This window comes from Ambystoma mexicanum, chromosome 2q (genome assembly GCF_040938575.1).
Source record: "Ambystoma mexicanum isolate Mex_15411 chromosome 2q, UKY_AmexF1_1, whole genome shotgun sequence".
Classification (NCBI taxonomy): Eukaryota; Metazoa; Chordata; class Amphibia; order Caudata; family Ambystomatidae; genus Ambystoma; species Ambystoma mexicanum.
The window spans coordinates 215,597,190-215,623,562 of NC_090924.1; the positions used below are offsets into that span (position 1 = coordinate 215,597,190).

At 44.0% G+C, this 26,373-nt stretch overlaps 1 protein-coding gene across 2 annotated transcripts in view; it reads right to left on the minus strand.

Moving 5' to 3' along the window:
* GDE1 (glycerophosphodiester phosphodiesterase 1) overlaps positions 1–26,373 on the minus strand; it is a 229,633-nt gene that overhangs the window by 178,656 nt on the left and 24,604 nt on the right. For both annotated transcript variants that reach the window (XR_011303205.1, XM_069647147.1), the window contains exon 2: positions 4,553–4,728. Coding sequence is in view for 1 of the 2 variants with exons in the window: in XM_069647147.1 (XP_069503248.1) it covers positions 4,553–4,728 (176 nt within the window). In the remaining variant the exon portion in view is untranslated. The remainder of the gene's footprint in view (positions 1–4,552; positions 4,729–26,373) is intronic.

Below are 26,373 nucleotides of genomic sequence, written 5' to 3' on the forward strand. Positions count from 1 at the left end.
AGCCGAGCGCTCTGATGTGAGCCAACAGTACGGTGGGTAAGCGCTGCAGTAAATACACATGTTAATTACAATATAAAGCAATATCTCCGCCACGTGCATCACATGTCCAAAGCACTAATATAGAATTGTGAAATCTGGCAATTTTAAGTAACATGCAGTCAAGGGATGAAAGTGTACGTATCTGTTTCTTGCTGTGAGCTGCAAAGAAAGAGGAAGTACAGGAAGAGCTGCAGTTACCTATGGGACCATCTCAATAAGGATTGGCTGGTTTTGAGTCGCATGTTGGTTGCCATAGTTCAGGTTGCTAAGGAGTTTGGGAAATGGAGTTCAGGAAGGCTCCAGGTTGTTTTCACTTAAATTGGAACTTGTGCCTCATGGATTATAACACCTAAGCAAGTTGTATTGTTTACAGAAACTGTTGCTTTGTTAAAATCTTGCTGCTGAGCTATTTATGTTAATGTTGATTAAAAGAAAGAAGCATAATGCTCGCCTGCGGTCTTGACATAGAATTACTCATCTTCACAGTTTTGATAATTGCTGCCACTAGTAAAAGTTGTAAACAGAAGAACTGACTCCAAAGTTAAATATAAACACCTTGAACGAAAACGTTCACTGACTTTCATGAGTAAACCTGCAAAGCATTGGAATTGGCTCTGAAGCCTGTGGTGGTAAAAGAATAAAATCAATGGTGCAGTCCGATTTTTGCAATTCACTACTGTTCCCATCAGAAAGCGCTAAACAGAAAATTAGATTTCAAGGTCAGTCAAGTCATCACTGAGTAGGAAAAGCCAGAATTAATAAACCTCAATAGTAATGTTTTCAGGAAGAGATATGTGGCCTGCATGGATTTTGTCACAGGATAAGGCTGCCGGAAGACAGTCTCGGTAGTTCATAAAGTTATGGTGATTGCCATTATAATGCGGGATTCAGTACAGAAGGAGTATGCCGAATTAGCCAAGAGTAGGCACAGCATAGAGAGTCTGCTGAGCTTCGCCGTTAGTCATTATATACAATCCAACAGGCACATTTTGCCTATTCATAGATCTTACACCACAGAGTAAATGTATGGCCCCCCCAAACATTCACCATAAAAAGTGGTAATGGTAGCTATAAAATGAAATGCAGATAGTTATGCTGAACTAGATTTGACAGCAGCCTATCACCAGAACCCTAATTTGAAATCACCGTCAGCATTCAACACATTCTCTTAAGGGTCTTTTCCAATACGTTTGCATGCAATTTGGATTGGTTTCATCCAAATCCATATTCCAACCAGTGATGTACAACTAGATCCAAATGGTGTAATGTGCCCTACTTTCTCAGACCGGCAACCTGGTGGAAGGCATGGACATTGAAGAAAATGGCAGGAGTTTGCAGACAGTATTAATATCTGTGCAGGACAGTCAGTGACATGACTAAGTGAAGGGCAATGTAGAAGAGGGCTATGTGTTCGAAAATGTTGGACCAAGAAGGGATGTATGTAGAATGCAGACTTGTAGATCTCTCATCGTCCACCATTCTTTTGGTTATGCAGAGAATCCAACACTCTAAGACAGCTTCCCCTCCATTTCTGTGTGGCCTCCTCATTCAATGTACTTAATAAATGTTCTTGTAGCTAGCTGTACCTGTGTCTTCATTAAATAACTTTGGTGGCACACACACACACACACACACTATGTCCATGCATACTTTGCAAATTCGCACTAGTAAATTGCACCACAAAACACAAATATAATTTGAATCTTTACACGGGTGGGATTGAAAAAAACCACACAAATAGAAACACATTGTTTTTCAGTATTCGTGAACATACTTGGAAAAAAGTTACTTAAAAAAGAGCCATCTAACAAATGGCTGCGAAGACAGAAAAGGAGTTCATGGAATCTAAAGGCTTTCTAGGGAAGGTAGAGTAGCAGCAGACACCACTATCGCGCCCCAGATAAAGCACATACACATTATGAAACAGACAGGTTAATATTGTTGGTTGATGTTGAGCCACTGTATAGAATGTCTGCATTGGCATCATAGGGCCATCCGGCTTATCGCACTATTCAGATATGGACACCAAACCCAAAACATCAAACCAAATGGTAGTGTGATCAAAATGTGATTTCCCCATACAAGCAAGGTTTTATTCTATACCTATATATTGGAGATCATTGTTCTGAATGCCTTGGTCCAGTCTATTGAAACATTTCTATCTGGAGAACGATTTCGAGCAGTAATGAGTGAAGGGACAAACCTCGAAGTATTTATGGACTTTGTTCCAGCTATGAAGTTGGCAGTGTCCCCGTCATGCAAGGCCATTAGCGTCCATGCTTGAGGTCCACTGCCATGACTGAGATAGAAATGTTTGGAAATAATTCTGAACACAAATGGCAAAACTCCTCCACAAATGTACATATTTTTGCTCTATATAGCTGAATTGACACACTATTTGCTGACGCCCCACAGTTCCACGTTCTTCATTCAAGATATTAGGCATCTGAAGGGACGACTGTGCTTGAATTACAGCTCACCATCACATCAAACCTACATCTGCAGGGAGGTTTGAGGCTGTATTTGTGACCACACCTTGGAGCTAAGGTGAGACAAACAGCATAAGTGAAATCCACAGCTATTGCTGCGTAGATAAACTAGCCAATGATCCTGGAATCTAGTGAGGCTTCTTATAAGATGATGCATGCAGTGAAGCCTGCGGCTTGCTCAAACACCAAGCCTCACAGCTGGCATGCAGCTGCCAGATATGAATTCAGCAGTTTGAGTGAGGCCTTTGCATGTATCTGACAATCTAGGCCACACAGACGTTTATATCCTACCACCCATGCAAATTGAAAAAAACCCATCTTGTCAATTGCCATGCTCCACGATTTTAAGCCCGGGAGATTTTTAGAGCTCTGGCACTAGTGGCCCCATCATTTGCTTGCAATGTTTTACATTGATTTATTGATAAGGAGGCAGGAGAGAAAAGATTGGATGAGGCCTTATTTGTAGTTGCTAGATGGGAGTTTACTGCTTTTAAGCGGATTGCTGTTTACTTTCCGATACCGTGTTCCTGCCTCGCTGTGCTCCGTTGTTTGCTTTCCCTCCCCATCCTGTGGAAAGTTTTACCAAAGGAGTTAAAAAGAATGCAAATGTGGAGGAAAAGTATAGTGATGAATGTATCTCTATAGATTGGTTCAACAAATGATGTTCTACATGCAACATCTTTGGTTCTGCAATAACAAGATTTCTAGCATTATTTTTAATGACACTTCACTTTCGTGCAAGTATCACAGGAATTTCACACAAAAAATTAAGAATAACATCCCAAGAGAAAGTAGTAATGAGGGAATCCTCTTGAGATCAAATAATCACGTCACAAGAGTATCTTGTCTTGCTGCTCTTCTGCCAGATAAGACTTTAGATCCAGCTCATTTTCGAAAAATGGTGTTGCTCGTTTTATCACATTACTACACGTTTATGTTGGTTTTACTATTTGTATTGATTTCTCTAGTTTTACCTTGTTTTTGCTGGTTGGCATTAGTCTGCCTTCCACCCCTTTAACATTCCTGCTCTTAATCCTAAACCACCTGCGCTCAACTTCGGGACTTTCATGCCAGCCGTGGAGGTGGAATTATAGGAACTGTAGTTGCATCACATTGCAAACAGACACCGACTACCGTTTCTGAGGCAATCACCATCCAGTTACTTGGGCGAATTTTCATGCAAAAGGAGGAGAAAGTATACACACAAAAAATACATTAATACTTGTCTTAGTTACTCTAAGATGAAAAGCAGATGCCCCGATCCATGGATCACAGTTGTCTCAGAGATGCAGCAACTACTATGCAGATGATTAGAATATCTGGAGTTTTGGGGTAAAAGTGCAAGCTGCCCTATTCTGTTTAACAGCACAGAAATATTACAGACATTAATTCAGAAGGTTCAAGAATTTAGCAATCATCTCCTATAATATTTTACCAAGGGGGTGGGAAGGAGCCAATGCATTTTTAATACAATGATCAATCCCTAAGCGGTCTTATTCTTTATTATCAAGGAGAGAACTGTGTGAATATTGAGTAATCTGCTCTCAATGACATTGGTAGCTATGTTGCATTTGAAGACGAATATATAAAATAAAGAATGCCTGCTTTTGCTGGCCAAGCAAAGACACATTGAACAGACTGGAGGAGACGAGAAGTAGATTATTGATTCTCTAGCAACTTCTGAAATACTGGCATGCCAGCTTCCTATGTTTCTCTCAAATTCCCCAGTTGCCAGTCTCTCCTCTACCTTTTGAGCCTATCTTGGAACTGCCTTAGACCTCTACCTGCAACCTTGCTCCACATCACCTCCACTTGCAATTATGCCCTGCAGTAAAAGCTACAGTCAGATAAGATAACAAAAAAAACTGGAAAGTTTGAAGAACTGAGTGCAGAAAAAAAAAAAAGAAAAGACTTCATGAAGACGAACATCTGTTGAATCTGTTTACAGTGTATAGTGCCAAAGGGCCCCCCGGGTGAACGTAAGATGTGGAAATACACCAGTTACATTACACCTAATAACTCACCTCAGTCTATGTTTGGCAGCTGGATTGAGCCTCTTAAGCTGGCTGTACGTGTACTCGCTCAAACTGCCAGACCCATCAGTTGTCCTGTCCACCGTATCATCATGCATGAGAATAGGAACTCCATCAGCACTGAATTCCAGGTCCAGTTCAACACCAGTTGCTCCATTCTGAGCTGCCTAAACAGAATAATATCAGTGTGAAGGCACGTTAAATCTATAGTCGAATCATTTTTGGAAAAGACTAGATCCACTGTCAAAGCTAGGTGGCCAACACATGTGTAATAACTGAAGATAAAACATTAGGAAGAAACAGACAACTGCCTGCACTATTTGCTAACTCCCTTCACTTGCCCTTTCACCCTTCCAATATTCACAAATCTCAGTAATTTACATTTTCAAAAATCTAATTACATATACTTCACTACAGATAAATTGCAATTAGATAGGTTTCACTAATTTTACTATATCAATAACACTTATCACACTGGTAAAAGGACATTCCCACTACGCCCCAAGCCCTGAAAAAAATAAGTGTTTTTTTTTTTTATCAAAGTGCAAGAGCTGTGTTTCGAGGTAAATGCAGAGAAATAATGGTTTTTAAACCAAGGTTCGCAAAGAGCAGGGCCGGGACATTCGAGGTGAATGGTGTTCCTATGCAGCAGGTTGGGTTCTTTGACTACTTGGGAATCCGCTTGCATGAGACTGGTGGTTGGAATTCAGAGGTGGAAAAGTCAGGAATAACACTGGGGAAATACAGTGGGGCCATTTTCATATACGGCCTGGGTGCAAGTTTCACTAGCCCTTTAAAAAAAAAAAACCTTCCTGCAGCCCTCTATGGCTCGGAAATATGGGGACATACTGCCCCAGGCAAACTGGAACTGTGTGAATGCAAGTTTCTGAAGAAATTGCTTATACTGCCTGAAAGAGCTCCATCGTCGCTGGTATATTTAGAGCTTTATCTTGACCTAGTGTCGTCCAAGTTGGCCTTCAAACCTGCTCTGTATTGGTTAAAACTATACAAAACGAGGGGCTGGAGAGTTATCGGGGTGTGCTATGATACGGGCTCGGTGGTCCATGTTAAGGACAATTTGTATGCCCTTGAAGTCAGCGAACTTGGGAAAACCCCACCGCCTGCTCACAACAGTCCATCGGGATTTAAAAAAATCTGCCAATGATAGATCAAAGACCCAATTGGTAATGAAAGCCCAGTCTCTTAACACCTGGAGAGAATACATTGAATTGGGCTTGGAAATGGGATTTCGGAGGTACCTAGATTTCATTAACCCTGCGTACGAAAGATCCCTGTATTTACGCAGGAGACTTGGAATATTCCCGGTAGCCTCATTTACAATATTTTGGAACAAAGCAGAGAGGCTGCAGGGGAGCATTGTATGTGTAACGTACTTTGACACTTAAGTTTTTATAAACGAATATACATTTTTTAAAGTCAAAATAAAAACGACACTCAGTAAGCAAATAGTGATACTAGCAAAAATACAAGTGAATACTGGAGTCTAAAAACAAAACTTGCACTTCAATACCACGAGCAAATTTAGGAAATAGCTAACCATGCAAAAAACAAACAAAAAATGTGCAGCAGATTAATTAATATATTGTGGGTGTGGGGGGGTGGTTTTTTACAGCACCACATGCGCTGAAGACAATAAAACCACAATACATGTGCCCTACTTCCCCACATCCTTATTACCAGAATAGGGCCACTTTGGCAGCATGCACTGCCCCACCCTAATACCACATTAAATAGGAGTTAGCATCAGCAGGTTGCTTAATGAGTAGTTGGGTAGTAAACAATTAGTCTCATCTTTGACCAGAAATTAAAAAAGTCAAACAGGCAGCATGCAACTTTTAAATGTATTTCTAAACAATTCCCATAACAGAAGATTGAAGCCCCAGAAAAACTACACTGTGGCAGGGAAGGAGGTAGATTCACATCCTGGTAGATTCATTTGTTCCACTACGAGCATGAAAATATAATTTCTCATTTAAAACTGTATGAGCATTGGAATTATCAGACTGTTTTTGCACCCCCATCTTCTGAATATGGTCTAAAATTCAAATTCATATTTCCATCATCCCAGATACTTCTTGGAGTAGAACATTACTGAACTACTCTACATTTAAACCCCCATCTCTTTCAATCTACCCATTCATCAAAATGGTACATAACTAAACTGGTACATATCTTAACTGACAAGTTATCTGTAAATCGCATTCTTTATTTCCCCCAATGGTTTTGAGTAGACCAAACAGACTTAACGGTTCGGATTGAAAGATAGAGGGAATGGGTAGCGTAGGACCCTTTAAAGTAGCCCTTCTTTCCCTCAACTAAAGGTTCTTGCCTGCCATAACCCTATGAAGTAGCTTTGTTGAACTGACTCATGACAATTGACTGAGTTTACAGACTGACCCTTCCCCCTCATTTGCCAACTCGCAGATGCTTGTTCTGTTCTGGGGTGAGGAGGGAAGAAGGGGATAAGAAGGGGGTGTAAGGGGAGAAGCGGGGAGAGAAGAAGGGGGGGTAGAAGGAGTGGGAGAGGGGGGGGTAGAAGGGGAGGGAGAGGAAGGAGAAGAAGGGGGAAGGGAGGAGAACAAACTTGTAAGCAAGACGCCAGCAATGGGAGTGCAGAGTTGCAGAGTTGAGTTTGCCAAGTCCTCCTCCTCTGTCTGTCTCCTCTCCAAGATCTCCTGCTACCATATTCTACACAATTTCAAACAGTGGTCGTGTCAAGTGGAACAATGCTTAATAAGCAAGGCAAAACCAATCAGAAATGGCAAAAAAGAAACCAGAACATGCACTACAGATCAATCCAGAAGAGACATAATTTGCTTAAAAACTGTAATGCTTTTATGGTCAGATCAACGTTAAAAAATACATATTAAATCTACATGATGAAGTGTTAACTTATTTTGTTGCATAAAGATAAAGTGCATCACAATAAAGTGCTTATCTAAAGGAGGGACGGTCTAACCTGTCCATACCGCTGGAACGCAGCTGGGCTGCCTGAAACCCTGAGAGTGAAGGAGATCACTCAATTGGGGGGTCCGGCAGTCTCAGATGCGTCTGCGGATAACTTAACTAGAGAAGCAAGGATATGCAATTAGAAAATGGTAATATACACAAGAACTGACAATGGGGTACTGTACGTCTACTACAGTGTCAAGACAACAAAATTCACAACAATACATCTGACACAGATTGTTGATAGTATTTCTAGGGTATAGAGCATCTAGCAGTGCCACAGTTGACACTTGATGTTTGGTATGTGCAATTTGTGAGGCAATAATAAAAACCAACAATGAATACTTAAGGCCGAAGCCAATCGTCACACCTAATGCTACACATACACACAAATCCCACATGGACAGCCATCACAGGCTTAGTTGTGGCTTGTTTAATGTTGATGTGCTGAGCTCTGCTCTTTAGCCCTGTAGCACTCTCCCACATCAGCAGCAACCAGACCCCAAAGCACTGTAGTTTTTTATATATTGGGCTCATCCATATGACGGTGGCCACCAAACCCATAGAAAGCAGTTTGCCACTCAAGAAGAGGTTACTTGCGACCTGCAACAATCATCAACACAGGTTTTGCATCTGATGAACCCCACTGCCCTTTTTTCTTACAGAGCCAAGTATAGCAAGGTCACCAATTAAGAATTAAGGCCAGCTCAAAATGACCTGGAAATCATTTGTAATATGTACAGGGTTCGAAATAAAGGTTTGAAGGGCAGAAGATAGAAGCAGCTCATTGCAATCTGGCACAAGCCAGTGATCAAATACTAGAGGAATGAGGAGCTAGTGCATTGCATGCCACTAATCTACTTCTACATGTGACAAAAATTAAAAAGCTTTTTGTCCATTATTCATGGACCACCATGCTTTAAATGTCTTCTAGGCGTGTTCCAATGCTCATTTATGCACATGCTGAAACAGAGTTGATGTCTGTATAGCACAGTAGGCCTAAGCAGTCAAAAGGTAGCTCCCGGTAGCTCTTGACGTTACACGGCAGGGGTCGAATTTGAGATTCATGGCAAAGGAGCTGAAAGTAGCTCCTGGGCATCAGGATTTCTTTCTATTAGCCATTTCTTCTGACCAGGAGCCATTAAATTTAGTTTTAAATAATGCATTTGCAGGTGTCCTTGGGGGACTCACATTTTCTGAATGCTGAGCATTTTGGCACTCCTTGCCAACAACACATTTGGAAACCATAAATATCTGTTTTCTGGGTCTGAATGTCATTGCCCGAAGGTCATAGCGCACAGATGTTGCACTGGGCTGTGAACATGCGAAGGCAGGAAATATACACTCCATTGCATGTGTAAGGAACGGTATGTACCTCTAGTTCTGTAGGCTGTGGAAATAGGTTTCTGGGTGTATATGTTGAATACAAATCCATAAACTATATGTTCACTATATGTTCACATTGAAAGGTGTCCAAATCAAGTTTTAACAAGTATTTTACAATAGAATTTTGTCAGTAATCAAAAATGGATTGGATAGTGGCCATATAATCCTGATTTTCCATACTAACATTCAGGAAAGTCATGATTCTTTTAAAGACACAGAGGCAAAGTAGTATGCTTACCCTTTATTTCACGAACGTGAATGCTCCAAGTCACATCATATGACCCCATCCACCAATCAGTATGCAGAAGTCACATCACCTCACCAACCCTCCTCAACTCTTCCTGTTTCTCTTACGGTCTCCTTGCAGCTTTCTGACATGTGACCCAACATCTTAACTTTTGCATAAAAACAAGACAACTCCAACGGAGGATAACCACAACCTCAGTCTTTGTAGGGAAAAGTTAGCTTCCGTCTCGCACTCAACCTTGAGGCCTCTCAGGATTCCGCAGGCTTAGCTTCTGCACCTGAAATGATAGAGCACAACGCAAACCATGCACAGATTAATTTTCCAAAGGAGCAATCACCAACTGGTTTGCACCGCAATCCTCTGGTTGCACCTTCAAAGCTTCTGGTCGCTGTCTACTTAGCAGCACATGCTCTTTCTAGCTGTAAGCGAATGCACAGGTGGGATAATACTTCGCCGCCATGTCTTTAATACAATCATGGCTTTCCTGAACGTTAGTATGGAAAATCTGGATTCTATGTCAAGACCGGAGGCTCGTATTAGGCTTGTTCAAAGCTTACTTGCCACCAACGATGCTACTTGGTTGATCACTTTAAAGTCCTGAATGTAGACTCATTCGACCAATCTGCGGCCTTGAGAATGTCCGGCAGCCGGGCTCCACTGGCAAAGGCCTTAAAAGCCATAGCTCCTCACGCGGAGTGCACCGCGAAACAAGATCCATCTATCTATGCCTGCCTTCCCGCTGCATGTCCCACTTTGACCCACCTTGCTAAGGTGGCTGGGGATACTGCTCGAATTCTCCCCCAGGCCTGAACTGCACAGTCTTACATTCGTAGGCTTTCCAGCTCCTGACCGGACAGAGCTCAGGCTGATTTGGGAAGGCAGAAAAGGTTGCGGTTTTAATTGTTGTCTTAGTTCTCATTTTGATGTGGAAAGTAACTCCTATTTTAAGAGCGCCAACATCCAACACTCTTTCGCAAGCTAGCAAGCAGAAGAGCATTGTTAGCTTAGCCGAAAAAAAATGCCTTCCTGGGTAGTTCGTCATTATTCGTCCAACCTAGGAGGAGCCGAAGGACTTTGTTCACGCCCCAAAGACGCAAATACATCAGTGTCAGTGGCCTTTGTGAAGGCATTGTGAATGAGACACAGACAACTCACTGAAAGTGGGGTAAGCTCTTTGGTGAATAGCTGTGGTTTTCTCACTATCACAGCCAATCAGAACCGGGTGGGTCAAGTGAGGACATAAACGCAGCATGCTTTTTAAAAACTAACCATACTACATGGCAAATTTATCCTATACACAAATGTATTACACATCATATTTCCATGCCGATTTTGGGGCACTCATTCAAGCACAGGGTTGGATTGATTTCCGTGACGCACTGGTGTGTAGAAATTAACAAATAAATACTGGTGAAAGTAATGCACATCAACATCCAATCTAAATGCCTTTGCAGCGTGACACTACAAGAATATTTTGCTAACTTTGATACCTGACAAAATGTAAGCATAACATTCTAAATACATGCTATTCTCTTGCAACTATTCAACACCATTTTGTTCCACAATGCAGGTCTCCTCCGTATGTGACATCTTATGTGGTATGTGGAATTTATTTCTTCTCGTTTATTTGTGTATCATATTACAATAATTTGGTTTTGTTCTGTCATATTTAATTCATTTTGAAACATTGTTTGCTTTAAATCAATTCCCCAGCCTTGAGAACGACCAAACTGGTTGAAACACGTGTTGGCTGTTTTTTGCTTCTTGAAAATAATAAACAAGACTTTGATTTTTGGAGACCAAGAAACTATATATCATAAAAATGTGTCATAAGAAATGTACAATTGTACAAAAAAGAACTCTTTAATGAACACAGACTTCTGAGTGCGAATATTATCTCTTAACGTTCATTTTGCTACTTTTATGTCATATGAACCTTTTGGGCAGGTTCATTGTTTTGAGATTTTTCGTTGCCAGTTTTCAGCAATTTTGGATAATGGAGAATAGCGCACAGTAATTAGTATCCAACCCATGTTCTTCAGATTACTGTCACTGAAAGGTTGGAGTTCCCAACCTAAATAAAACTAAGAATAGTCTAGAAGTACGAAGCAAATGTCGGTCTGTGTCCAAAACCTATAATTGCCCTCACATCTATTTGTATACAGTGTCTAGGGGTGTCAGCCTCAAAAATGTTCCAATAAATGTTCTGAATTTTGTCCAGCTCTTTGTCAAAAGGTTTCCCTTCCCCAAGCTTAAAAATGTACTAAAGGGGATTACCCTCCTCAAGCTTGCAGGTATTAACAGTTTCAGCACAACACAATTTCTGGGGATCCTTCCCAGCTCTTATTACGGTTAGCTTTCACCAGTATCAAATAATTCAACCCCTTGCTTTCAAATCACAAAAGGTTTCTTTTTAGAACAAATCACAAGCATCTCTGTGGCGCGTTAAATGGCTTTTCCACAGAGGGGTGTTTTCTATCTAGGTGCCGTTGTTTGACCACAGGGTCCACCCATTACAGGTCACGCAACCAACACCTTATTTACTATGTCTTCATAGGCACGTTGCCACTGTCTTATCTCCACAGTGGTGTATTGACTTTTACTCATTCCACATCCTTATAATGCTTTACCATTGCTTGTTTTGCCACCATTCTCTTGTTGCACTTTCACATACTCTTATGGCACTTGCCAATGCTTACACAGTGGCCTTTGCCAATGTTTGTACCCATCTGCACAGTTCCTTTGACTTGTGTGATTCACAAAACCACTTTTATTCATAACAGTAATCAACTGCACTTGCTTTCGAGTCCCGGAGGGGCCTGGAGTTCCAGTCTGCCACTTGATTTACTGCCCCAGGAAGATACAATGCAGCGACACACAGGCCCTGGCCCAGACAGAGACCCCAAACATTCTTGGCCAACTCCGCTAACATCCTGGACTTCATCTCTCCCAGCTTGTACCACACATCTGAAACGTTGTCCAATTTCATGAGTATACAACATTGCACTCTGTCCCGGGAGAGCCACTTGATCGCAAAGGAGCCCGCTAAGAGCTCCAGGCAATTGATGCGTATCTTCGACTCCTCCAAGGAACAGCGCCCACTGATCGATATTTCTCCACAACGGGCTCCCCAGCCCCTACGACTGCCATCCGATTCGCTCACCAGATCTGGGGAAGATCCGTAAATGACCCTCCTATTTTATGCGTCGATATACTAGAACCACCAGGACAACTCTGTGCTTGCCTCATGGGATATCAGCACTCTCTGCTCGTGAGATAAACCTCGCCCGAGATGCTACATTTTCAGGCACTGGAGGACATGATAGTGTAGTTGCCCTGGAAAGATTGCTTGGATGGAGGAGGCCAAACATCCCACTATCCTTGCTAGTTCCCTCAGAGATATCAGATCCTTGGCCAGAGTTGACCTGATCTCCTCAATGTCGTTGACCTTGTGTAGGGGTAGACTATAACGAACCCCAGAAATTCTATCTTCTGTGCTGGCCTGATCTCAGACTTTTCTCCAATTATGGAGGGACCCCAACTCCTCCGGGAGACCAGTTGCTAGAGACACTTGGCTTGGAGACAACTTGGAACCTGCGCCATGAGACAAATGTCGTTGAGATACAGGATCAGTCTCACTACTTGTTCGCGTAGCTTCGTCACTTCTGGTTTGAGGAGTTTGGTGAAGCACAACAGAGCAGAGTATAGCCCGAACAGGAGACAGGTGAACTCCCAATGTCGGCCTCGCCAGAGGAGCTGGAGGAACCACTGGGGTTTTTCATGTATGGGTACCACCAAGTAAGCGTCCTGCAAGTCTATACGGTCCAACCAGTCTCCTCTCTGCAGGAGGTGAATTCCCTCCATCTTGAGGTGGCAGTAAACAAAGAAGGAATTGAGGTTTCCGAGATTGATCACCGGTCCGACCTTCTGCTTCTTCTTGACTAGAAAAGGTTTGCTCAGAAAACCGAGCCCCCATGTAACGCTCACCTGGTATCCACGGGGACGTCACTCAGCCTGTTCTGACCTCTTACGACTTTGAACCCTTCCCTGGAGGCTACTCGACTGGAGACTGGGCCTGAAACACAAGATTGGTAGAGTTAAACTCCCTATTGTCTCTGTGTGCTTGAACCCTTTCTTCCCCGGGGTCCAACCCTTCCCTTTGATCCACAGCTCACCTTGTTTTCGTGGATAGTCTGCTCTCCGTCCTGCTTTCAGCGCAGCGGCGCGTTGATTGATGCGGGCTTGTGGCTGCCTAGTTACTTCACTGGCAAGAGTCTGACAGTTAAGTATAATGAGTCTTTTGAACAGTTCAACTTCGTTCCTTTCCTTCCTTAGATGATGGCTGGCGTCCGGGGATGGCGGCGTGCTGCTGAGATGAGTAGCGCTGAAGGTGAGCGAGAGCCCGATGCGCGATGCACCCCTTTCGTATTTGTATTGAACTGAGTTCTTTTTCTGTCTTTTAGGCGCTGCGACGTAAATGGGGTGAGTAAGCGTGGTATGCGGCGCATCTAGATGTTTCCACGCTAACCTGGAGTGTCTTTTCCCTCCTGCAGTTGGATGAGAAGTTCCGGAGACAGAGTTCCCCCAGAGCGGCTGGGTTTCAGGTAAGCGTTTGAAGCTCGTACAGTATTTAAAAATAAGCGAAGATTTGCAGAATGCTTACTAATGCCTTTTTTCCGTTCTTTTCCTTAGGAAGCGGCGTGCCGGGATGGGAATGACACCGCCGAAGATGCCCGCAGAACAGAAGGAGCGGTGAATGATGGGCAGAAGCTCTGCAAGGTAAGGCTGTTCCTAACGCGGTGTTCTTGTTCTTGCAGTAGCTGAGCGCAGAAGAAAGATGCAGGCCTTCTGGAGACCGATCCGAACACGGTGAGTGTCACGCTGCAGGTGCAGAAAACACAAAGCATGTTTCTCAGCCTGGGCGTGGCTTAAATAGTCTCTGGGTATCCCAGGTGTCTCTGGGCTGAACCACACCCAAGACTAGACTGCACATGCAGTTCAGGGAACCGAAATATGTGGGGGCATCCATCTTGTCCCCATCAATGCATTACAAGTCCAATCCCCAATGTTATCCTATGGGAGTGAGCGAGTCTGGTGCCACAAGCGCCAAGTCTTACTCCAAGTGGGTCTTTGGAAGGATGGAGAGGCCCTTGAGGGCCATGTAGGTGATCGTGGCCTGGCTCCAGCCTGACATCTTGGAGGGCTGGGGACATGAGGGGCAGGAATCATGACACCCCATTATGATGGTGCAGATAAGGCCAGTGACAGACAGGACCACACCCCTAGCAGTCCCCAAACGAGTACCGGCATATAAAAAAAGGAAACTGGAACCTTTTTTTTTTCATGCAGCCGCCATATTCAGTGAAATGTAACAAGCAGCATACAGTTAGTTTGTCACACAGTAGGGAATTAGTTGTTATATTAAAGGGAGGGTTAGGTTGCTGAATACACAGAGAGGGAACATAGTAGATGGTGGCATGCATAGCTAGGAGAGGTATATAGGGGAACATTATACATGGCAAGAGGACTGACATTTTTTTAGCAAGGCCCACAAAGCTTGTAGTTAATGTAGCAATGTAGTTTAAATGGATGAATAAAGTTCTTGGTTGGTCAGCGGACAGTGTTTAGAAGGCTGAGGATGCCAAGGTTGAGAAAGAAGGGAGCACGTGATAGGGAGCTGAAGCTGCTTGAATTGGCCTTTCCCAGGAGTTCAGCTCCAATGAGCAACAATTAAAGTTTTATTTATGGCAGAGAGAAACACACAAAGCTTTGATTGCCAGGTGCACGTAGCAACGTTGCCAATAACAACAGAAAAATTAACACGTAGCACCCTGAATGATGAAAGAGGTTATATGCACACACAAAGAACACAGTAGCAGGACGAATACACTGAAGTAATGGACCAGTTACATTGGCCCCACACCACAATGAAGTAGCTATTTAATTAGACTATGCACCTGCATGCAGAAGTGGGCACTGTCCAAGGTTAGGAAACTGTCTAGGAAGATTGGGGCCCGGCGTGAGAAAGGGAGATGGGAGTACCTCAGTCATTGTTGCCCAGTGCAATATTTCGATCTCTACCGTCACATCAATTATAATTGGGCATTTGTGTCCAAATTCAACACCCAAGGCCGTATGATTAAGAACCGACCAAAGGAGTACTGTTTTTTGTCGCAATGTCAGCATATTGGGGTGCCAGTCAATCAAAAGTGTCCCAGTGATTTTCATTAAATGTTTTATTTAGTGGGAAGGAACTGGGCGGTTCCAGACATTAGGGATTGTCCAATTATTGCTGTTAACATAGGGAATATAGGTGTTTGTATTCTAACATCTAATTGTTATGCGAGATTCATACTTTCTGTGAATATGACAATGTAATGTATTTTTGTAACCGCTGGGGTGACGGGAATTCTTCAAGAACGTTTTGTACCTTCTTCCGGCAGATTTACTTTATGAATAAAGTAAATAAAGCCAATTTCTTCCAGCAGCATGGTCCGCTCCATTATTTCGAATAATTGAGTGTTTAGGAGCATGAATTCACCATGATGGACTGCAATTATTGCTCTATTCCTTAAAATCCCTGAGACCCCTGTCCATCCACCTTTGCTCCTCCTCTGAAAGGCTGAAAGGGTTTGGCAGTCTCTTTTGCATGAGCTACTGAAATGAAATGCATTAAAAGCCCTGCACTGTTTCCAGAACTCAAGCGCCTGCAGTAATTTATTGCCATTTCACTGGATGCACTGCTAACCTGCCGCCTATCGCAGGGATTTGTGTACTCACATTTACGCTGGAAGTGTGCAGGTCTGCTCTCACCTGTGTTGGTGCTTTGCAGCCTGCTGATGCCTCTCCAGCCTCTGCCCCTTCCTCGTGAGAGGATGAACGGGGTTGGTTGCCTGTCCTGTGTTCACCAGATTTCCAGCCGTACGGCCTCTGTCCTCCTCAGCGAGCCGGTCCGCCCCTACCTCTGCCAGCCCTGCCAAAAACTCTGGGGGCAAATACTCTTTAGGAACGCCTGTGCCTTGTCCAGTGTGGAGAAGGTGCTTAAAAATGTGGACATGTCTCACAAAGGCGAACAGCAAACCTTTTGCCACGGCTTTGGAAGATGCCAACTCCCTGTGCTTCGGGTCAATTTTGACCAGGATGGACCTCCTGCGCTGTGCTGCGATTGCGCAGTTAGTATTGCCCATCAGGCACACTGCTCTGAGCCCAACCTTCTAATACCACCGGGTCAACGGCATTGCCGCTCTCTTTGGCTTCTCCCACCATCTGTAGGATCTTTGCTAGAGGATCCACTGAGTCAAGAGATTTGTCCTGACATGCTATCCAGGACCAGTCCATACCTTTTGAAATCCCTACTGTATTCCACCATAAAAGTGAGCATCGTGGGATTGACTTCCGGCGTCTCTGCTACTCTGTCTGGCAGCAGGGGTATGGGACATTCTGCCTTTAATTTGCTCCTGGTTTTCTTATTCAAAGTAGTGCGAAGATGCTTACTCAAGTAGTCTGCCACTTTGGCAGGGCACTCCCATTCTGAAGAACTCGGGTGGATCAACAAGACCAGGTCGAAGGCATCATCCAGGGGAAACTTCCTTGCAAACTATCACTCTTTTTGTAGGGTTGGTCCTCGCAGGAAGCCACTGAGCTTAAGGAGATGTGAGTCATGGGATTCTAGCGACAATGTCTTGCACAGTAGTTGCCGCCCTCTTGTTCTTCCTCCGGGCTGGAGGGTGCATCACCACACCATTTCTGTCTACCACGCTCTTTATTGCACGCAAGCATGCCTTTTACGTGCTTCGCTAGTGATGAGCTCGACGAAGTATGAGCTCGCTCTAGCAAACGTGTCTTGTGCTCGTCCTGCCACCGCCTTTTCTGGGCACAGCATTTGTGTTTGATCGCCCTGGCACCATGGAAAATCACATCCAGTTTTTAGAACAGGGCACAGAGCCCTGGCCACACTGCTTTATCCATAAACTTGCCCAAAGAAGGCTCTTGTTGGGGAAATCGAAAGGCCTCACCTTGGGTGACTTGCTGCTGGAGGAATGTTCCCCTGCACCTTCCATCTTAACTCACAAGAGCACTGGCAAATGGCGACAACCCGGCTACAATCCGTGTGGAAAAAAGGTTCCAGGTTATCTTCAACTCCAAACTCTCCTTCTATCCTCACATAACAAACATCTCTAAGAAATCCCAATACCAGCAGCACCAACTCAGAGGTTTTCTTCCTTTTCTCACTTTGCCCCAGAAGCTCACTGTCTCACCAGAGCCCTGGTTCTCTCTAGGCTGGACTACTGCAACAGCTTCTTTCTAAATGTGCTTACCTCTATTCTTCACCCTTTGCAACTAATCCAGAACAGGACTGCAAGACTTGTCCTTGGCCTCAAGCCCAGGGATCGTATCTCTCCACTGGCTCCCTATGGCTGCATGGATCAAGTTGAAGAACCTCTGCATTATCAACAAGGCGTTCTGGGGCCGGGGACCACACTACATCCAACTCTCTCTTCCTAAGCATTTTCCTTCTCAAGCCCTGCGCTCATCCACCTCCAACCCTCTGAGGGTCAGACGCTTCTCCAGGCAGATAGTGGGGGCTGGGGGGGTAGATCTCTGTCCTCGGCTGGAGCCACCCTCTGAAAATGCCGCCCTCAAACTTGAGCAGGATCACCCAAGGTTCCGGGAGTCAGCCTCTCTCCCTCACCCCTGCTGATGTACCCGTCTGCTGCACTAACTGGTTACCTGCCCACCCTCTGAACCTAAACAGGCACCAGGCTCCTCATGACCAGTAGCCCCTTGCACTACCTCCAGGCCCCCCACGCACTAAGGGACCGTTTCTGCAACCCTAAAGTCCACTGCCTCCTTAGACCTGCTTGAGCCGGCCACCCTGGCAGCACTTACTGATATTGCCTATTGCACTCTCACCCTCCCTTCCCCATCCCACTTGCACGGTCTGAATGTCATAAGACCTAGTAAGATTGATTGTTTCGTCCTCCTTGGTCTCCCCTTCCTTGTCTTGTCGTGCCTAGAAACACTTGTGTGCAGGCGCGTTATAAATGACTTATATATCATATCTTGGGACCTGTACCTGTAATATATGTACTGGAAATAATCCAGAGTCTGCACTCATCCAAACACAGTGAGGCTGTTAAAACTCCTCTCTGGGCCTGCACCTGTATGTGCTTCTATGCCATAGGTAGTCTTGGGCCTGCTCCGGTCTTTCGCTGAGGGGATTTGCTAGTTTTATGTCACCTACAGTGTAAGGCTCATCGGGACTCTGTACATGCCAGCGACGTGTGTGAACTGCGTGAAGCAATTCCAGCACGTGTCGCTGCTCCACTTGCCCCACAGAAACTGCAGCTACATGCAGCCAAGGAAAGTAAAAGTAACAATCCTGTTAGCGCGCTCTGCGCAGCATGCGCTCCCAGTGCCTAGCGCCTACAACAGGTACAAGCCACAGCAAAGAAAGAAAAGTGGAGGGTTGGTGAGGTGATGGGATTCCTGTATACCAATTGGTGGATGAGGTCATGTGATGTGACTTACAGCATTCAAGTTCGTGAAGTAAAGAGTAAGCAGAATAAGAGCCTCCGGTCTGAACATAGAAATCTTGTAAATATTTCAACGGCTTTCAATCAAGCAGAATCTATCCTCACTGTAATTAAAATTAGTGAATGCGTGGTTGCATCATGAATTGTGTTATAGTGTGTAATATTCCCACTGTATTAAAAAGCACATGTTTTAATAATTTAGCATGACAATGCCATAAAGTTATACATTTCGTTCCACGGTTTCATACTATAAATGGATATCAAATCCAACTGTGCAATGGTCAGTTAAATGAGATCTTGCAACCACTGAATTCTGATGATCAAATAGAAGTAGCAGGAGGCATCAAGTGAAATGTTATACTGAAAGGCAAGAGCGGTGGCCGTGGAGGGAGGCTGCCTCTTATCCCAATGTCACAGGTAATCAAAACATCAGAGGCAATGTTGGCTCATGGTGCCTTTGAAGTGCAGCATGTGTGTGTGGCTGTTTTGCTTTTTCTGTCACGTGCAAGGGATTCACAACCACTCACCTTATTACAAGGACCAAAAGTTCTTGGACTCAGGAAGGCAATCACACACTTAGACCAATAGTTAGAATATAATTGGCTCTTTACAGGCCCTTCATTCAAACAATATATAGACATAGAAACGACTCTGAAAATGAATAGATTTGGTATACATAAACAAATACATAAGTGAAAAAAACAGACAGGTTTTATCACCATTAGTGCAGTTGAAGAATGTGATGTCATCTCAGCCAATACAACACTGCGGAGTCCCAAGGCAGAGGGGCAGAGAGATTGCACGCACTAACTGGGTCTGGAGCCGAGCATCCTCCCTCTCAACGAGACTTCATCACCCGGGAGCATCAAATAATAATAACGCAGTCCTAGTGGTGTCTTGTCAAAATAAAAGGGCCTATAGTAAAACCAATTAACCTATTGCCAATTCTTACCTCTAAATACAAATAGTGTGGGAAACAATGTTATGCAGAAGAAAAGTGTTCAACAATTGAGATGTCAGGATATTCAAGCTGTTGGCGTCCCTTCCCCACGTTTTCAGCAGTGGATAAGGCAGCACATACGAGCTTAGCACAGTCTCTGCCTTATTCATCACGAGGGTGCAGTTCAAAACTCCAACATCACGGCCTTCTGCACCAAAGTCTCTTTGCCGTTCTAAGTCTCTTCTATGAGAGGGTCCAATACAACAAACAAAGTTCCTTTCCTTTTAGGATTCTCCTACGCAAACTTTTAGGCGATTTACTGTTCACATGGGATCCCCCTCCGCCGGGCTCAGATCTGTTCTAATGCAAAATTTTCAATTAGTCTCCCTCTGCCGGGTTTCGGACCATTATATCTATTGTGATACAAGCTTGCTTTAACACAAAGCTCTCAATTGAGCTCCCTCTGCCAGGCTCGGACCAACTTTATCTACTTTGCCATCAACTCTCTTTACTGTATCAATATCAAAGACTTTCTTTTGTGCACAGGAATTTGCTTGACCTGCTGCAGGACCAATTCAATTCACAATCCTTTGCCACTCTTTCACCTTTGTCAACTCTCAACTGGACATCTTACAGAGGCCTTCATTTGAGCATGGACGCGATGTGGGACCTTTAGGACAAAAGTATCATATTTTGGCTTCAAAGTTCAATCACTCATCTGCAGTTCAACTTTACTCACGTTGATTATTACAGGCATGTCATACAATGTTAGTTCACGCGCTCACCATGCAATGTTGCCGCTTACAACCTTGGCTTCAACACAGACCGGTCTTGTATCGGCCCCCCCAACTCACTGGCTGTGTTGATTTCACTGACGCTGCTTTCTTGTTGGAGCCAAGGACAGTACCACGGCAGCTGGCAATTCTCCCTGCCTTGATTATCGACACGGGAGGGCCCGAGGTACCGCCGACACAATATGCAGTATTCCTCAGCCTAGTTTCCTGGTCTTACGCTTTCTATTCAAGGTTTTGTGAAAGTAACGGTTCCTTGCCGAAAAGGTCAAGGGGCCTTCTCTCCTTGTGACCCCCTTCAGCCTCGCCGTCTTCCTCCTCGTGTTAAACTGCCATCTTGGAACTGCTGTTTCCTCGTGTGCTTTGCCTCACTCAAAGTGTGCTCTCGTGCTCCGCCTTTTATCTGTATGGAGAAGTGTAATGGTCAGTAATTGCCTGACCACTGTATTGGGACGTCAGGTATACGGCTCGGGTGTCAGTCCGTTTACTCTCATAGCGGGTTGTCCGTGAGAAAAAGTGTTTGTGTTGTGAAAGGGGGGGGGTTGAGTCCCTAAGTATCCTATCTGGTAGGTTGGAAAGATGTTACAGGGAAGGGGATACCGCGTCTCACAATCCAGTGTCCCACTCACCGAAGACCCCTCACCCAGGGGATCCTCCCACCTGGTCCACCCCCAGGAACTGGATCCAAAAGCAATGGCCGTATCCTGGCCACCTGGAGGAGATAGCCCCGCGGACTAGCGGGTGAGACACCTTGTGGTGTCTCACATGGTATACAACAGTCACATTGGTGATATTCTCATGATTTATGATGTTTCTGTATTCAATTGATTACCTTTTTATTCTGTTGTGTCCACCCCCTTTTTCTGTCCTCGGACACGATCTGTTTTGTTCCATTAATGCAAAATGTACCTGACCTCTTATAGACTATACACAGAGGCCACATTGCACACCAATTTCGAACCTAGATTGTACACGAAAGGTTAACCCGATTTAATTTTTATGTCGCTTTCTCCTGTGCAGAACAAAATGCAATCTACACATGCTCCGTAGAAGTAAGTCATTTCTTTGTGACAATTTTGATATTTTTTGGAAACGTTTGTTTAGAAATTAAGGAAAATCATACATACAGGGCTCAGTCTGCAACAGTTTTAAACGCGGCAAGGGTTTTCCAATGTATTACACCTGGCCCAGAATAGTGACCAACAAAATCGCATTGCATCCATATTTGGCAAAGACCTTCAGGAATGTCTGGGTGACCAAATATCCCCAGTGGGGGTGATGCCACAAAAAGCATTTGTAAAGAATATTGAACCAGAGTTCTTTGCAACAGCCAAGCATTAAATAAAAAGCATAAAAAGCAGTAAATAAAAAGTGGCCCTGGGTTACTTCCCTATGTTATTCCGGTGGATTCTTAAAAAGCAGACCTGGAGATCTGGGTAGCATTTGTCAGCAGAGTTATCAAAGCAGTCCTAGTTAAAGGAAAGATCTCAAAACCATGGACAACAGCAACTGTAATCTAGATTGATAAAAAGGACAAAAGAACAATCCCTCAATTTGCTGCCACATTCCCTCTGCAAGACGCAATGGCCATGTTCTTGGGGAAACTTGATTTTTGCACAACTGCAAAAACATATGGATTCAAAATCCCTCCTTTAAAGTGCTAATGCAGGTTTTAGGAAAGAGCAAGATAAATCAAATCAGCTCTTTAGGTAATTAGTCCGCACGCAGAAATACATTGATTTAAAGCAAGATACCCTTCACCTTGCTTTGACTGAACAGAACAAAAACGTGGAAGGCATTTCTGAAGGCCAGGATCAACGAAGAAATCATATCCAAATTAGATGCTGTAAACAGGACCCCACTGTTAAATATGGTCATAATGTATTTGAATATATTGAAGAACAGGGTGTTATTTGAAAGAGAAATTACTTACAAAGTAGACAGAGCAGAGCCAGTCCTATAATACTTTGCTATTTATATAGTGTTTTTTCTAAAATCCAAAGAGCTTTACATAGGACATACTTACATACATTATTATTATTACCCAATCGAAATTGGTACTCTTATATTAACGTCCTTTACATAAGAACATTGCTGAATTAAATCCCGGATAAGGGGGTAAGGGAAGGAACAATACCAAGAACAGAGGGACTGGAGGACATACTTTTTTTTTAGCATTGGGATCCTAAGGTCAGCATTTACAATCAACAGAGTAGTTCAGAGGGCACAGGATGGGGGTTGGGTGCTCCTTCCCAGTGCTCCAGATAAGGTTTTGGAGGTGGGAGTATTTTATTATTTCTCTAAGGTATAGCCATTCTAGATCTCCTGTATATATTTCAATGTTGAAAACACAAAAACCTAGCCAATTACATAGTAAAGCAAGCATGAATTGTATTGTGTGTTTGGAGGTTCGATAGCAGAATTGTCTTTTGATAATGAAAGTCCTCATTTCCTGGAGCCATTACTACCTAATGGTATGCCAATGTCATGATAAAGCAGTGCAGCGAGGCAACGACTCCATGCTAAATTCGATCTCATATATCATGGTCAAATGGTTATTTATATAGCGCTTTGGCAAAGCGCTGTACATAGAACATATTTATCACAATTATAACCAAACCGAAGTCGGTACACCTTTATCGACCTTAAAAGGTCAAAAGGCTGAGTTGGCCTTGCTGTGATTCATACCTGCAATCTAAAGATCACGCACAGATCGCAGCATCGAGTGTTCAACCGGCTGAGCTATCTTATTGGCCAACATCCTTCAGAGGTCGGTTAACCGAGTATCAACTGAGGTATAATAATCAGTGCCAAGATGCTGGACAAACCATGTATGAAGCCCTACATAAAGTTAAATACCCATCTGGATTATCAAAGGGACATGTTTTGCTGAGTTTCTATTTTAATTACAAATGTAACTTTCATTTCTTTGTTATTGAACAGCGCTTGCACTGCCTCGAGAGTCAGGTTTTGAATGTTTTAATTGTAGTCGAAGATTCAAGAGGCTAGAACAGCTGTGATTGGTGTAATGACAATCGCTCACAGTTGAACAAAGACTGCTGCCACTGACGATTTATAGTAATGTACCCCAAAGACTGCAAGGTTGAATGAATGTAAACTAGGCCGTACAGTCTCATCATTTTACATACTGTTTTTATAATTCGAGTATAAATTAAATTATAAGTGTAAAAATGATCTGCCTCTGCATGATTATGCACACAGCACAGGAACTCTGAAAAATACAATTGTGCAATACTGGTTTGCTTCACTGGGGGGGAAAAGCATAATGTGGTACAAAATATTAATTCTCAATTGCAACTTAGTTTTCCATCTTATTAATTTTACAATCCTAAAACGCTAGGAAAATAAATATGCACAGTGCTTCTGTTTGCTCCATGAGCAGCAACACAGCAGAAGCTGAATGGAAATAAACCATTCCTTTTATCACAGTGTGCAGTATCTTCTTTTGAAAGACTTCAGAGAAATACATTCGGTTTCCTTGTGGTTTCTGTCAAGTAACTTGACCTTTGCACTGCCCTCTTCTCTAAACTTGTGTGTAAATGTACACAGGAAAAGAAGAACGCTGTCATATTTACAAGATTTTCATGCGTAAAAAGGCCTGGTTTCGCACCTTATCTGGAGGCCTGCTCTCTAGGGACACGTTAAGGAACTGGCTAGAAGTGGTAAACAAAACAAGGCTTTCAAGAAACGCTTTGTTCGGAGAGTATGACGTCCATAAGTATACCCTCATTTTATATAAAACAAATGGTCAATTTCTTGCTGTGATGTTAAAATACTCGGCCAGTTTAATTGATTTCAACAGAATGACAAGTGTGTTGGAGGACCTGAACTACTGTGGGGAAAGCAGTCTCGCAAGATCGCGGCACCGACAAGACCTTGCAAAACTGCAACTGCGCATGGAGGAGCGGTGCGAGTGATGCGAATGGACCAGGAGACACAGCGGACCCTCCCCAGAGCTCCTCCTGCACACAGGCCTGCTGCCTATGTAACTCAATTGACATTAGGACTCACAGCATCATTGAAGCGCCAGCCTCAGCAGTGAGGAAACGGTTGTGTGCCACTGGCAATATTATCATTTCCCCAAATGTAATGCAGATTCCCCACATTTTATCATGATTAAAACTCTTGAAATCTATATACCGTGTTGGGCAATCTGTACACCACAAAATAATTGGCGACGAGGACCAGGGAGAGAGTCCTCTACACGAACATGCAAGGGGCTACGCCGCCTCCACCATTTCTTCAGTCCCCAGGTAGGCCCGGGATACCACAGCTGCAACGGGAGGCGTTGTTCAATACGTAATATGTACCTGGAGGCCATGGGGGTTTTGGACTATGCCGCATGGAGAAAGAAGGCCATGCTAATTAATGCCATGGGTGTCGAGGGCAAAGAATATTTGCAGGCCTCAAACCTGAGCCCGTGGAGAGGGGCGGACAATGATGTGTTTAAAGAGGCTGTTTGCTACATCGTTAAGGGATTGTTTGCAATAAGGAGAACATTGTTCTGCACCGACAAATGTTTTACACCAGGATCAGGAAAATGGGGAACCGGTGGATGATTATATCACCCGCAAGAGAGAGTTATCGGCACAATGTGGATTTGGAAAATATGCTGAAAACATGATCTGCGACATGCTGGTGGTGCACACGAATTGCACAAAGGTTCAAGATAAATTTATCCCAGAGAAGGAGCTAGACCTGGACAAAGCTATACAGATAGCCCGTGCGGAAGAGGAAACCTCAAGCAGGCGAAAGGAAAAGGCGGGAATGGCACCAACCGCCAACCTGTCAGCGGTGCAGTGGAGCGGGCAGCGGGATAGGCCCAGGAGAGATGCTCCAGACGACAAGGAGAGAGCCCCTGAAGTGCCACAGGTGTACCAGCATGAAACACCTTGCTAATGACAAAGACTGTAAAGAATGCTGTAACTGCAGGAGGCTTGCCCACATCGCAATAGCCTGCAGGTGGAGAGGAAAGAAAGTCACGCACATCGAAGGTGAGGGATGCACAAGCAGAGAAGAAGAGGATGACAGGCCAACAGTCATCATGGTGAACAGTTCCAAAGTAAGAATGGAGAAACCACATTGCATAATAAGAGTGGACGGAAACGAGACCTTCGGAAATGGGCTCTGACTTAACTAACCTGCCCATCCAAATGTATGAAAATGTTGGTGGGACGCGAAACAGTAGAGGTCAGGAGAACCAGACAAACCCACAGTGTTCAGGGGAGCGTCAGTGGATCTGTTGGGCTACATCGACACCAATATAGAGTTCAAGGTCAGACAAGAGCATGACTAAAGTTTACTTTTCGGAAGAAGGTCTGGCAGTGTTGGGGTGGAATGGCCAGCAGAAGCTTAACATAAGACTGGATCCGAGCACCGAAGTGCTGTCGGTCAAAACAGGAGGAGCGTCGGTGTCAAAGAAGATTTTCCTGCTGTATTTTCGGAGGAACCTGGAAGGATAAAAAATTACATCCACGAATTTCAGCTCAAGCACAATGCAGTACAAGTTAAACACAAAGTGAGGCCCATGCCTGCAACGGCTACAAGTGCCCTACAGGCCCAGCTAGAGAAAATGGTCAACAGAGAATACCATCGAAACTGTGGAGTCCTCTGAATGGCTGAACCCAGTAGTACTAATCAAAAAGCAGCAGACAAATGAGTGTTCTACGCAGCCTAAACTTGGAAGTGATAACTGACAGCTACCCTCTACCCAGCATTAACTAATCCTTATGATGGAGGCAAGATTCTTCTCAAAATTGGACATGCATGATGCATACCACCAAATAAGCCTGCACAAAGAATCCAGACTGCTCACTGCATTAATCACACCTTTTGGCACTTATCAGTACACTCGCATGATGTTTGGCTTGTCATTGACCACCTCGGCTTTCCAAAGAATGATGGAATCCTTGTTTTGCAAA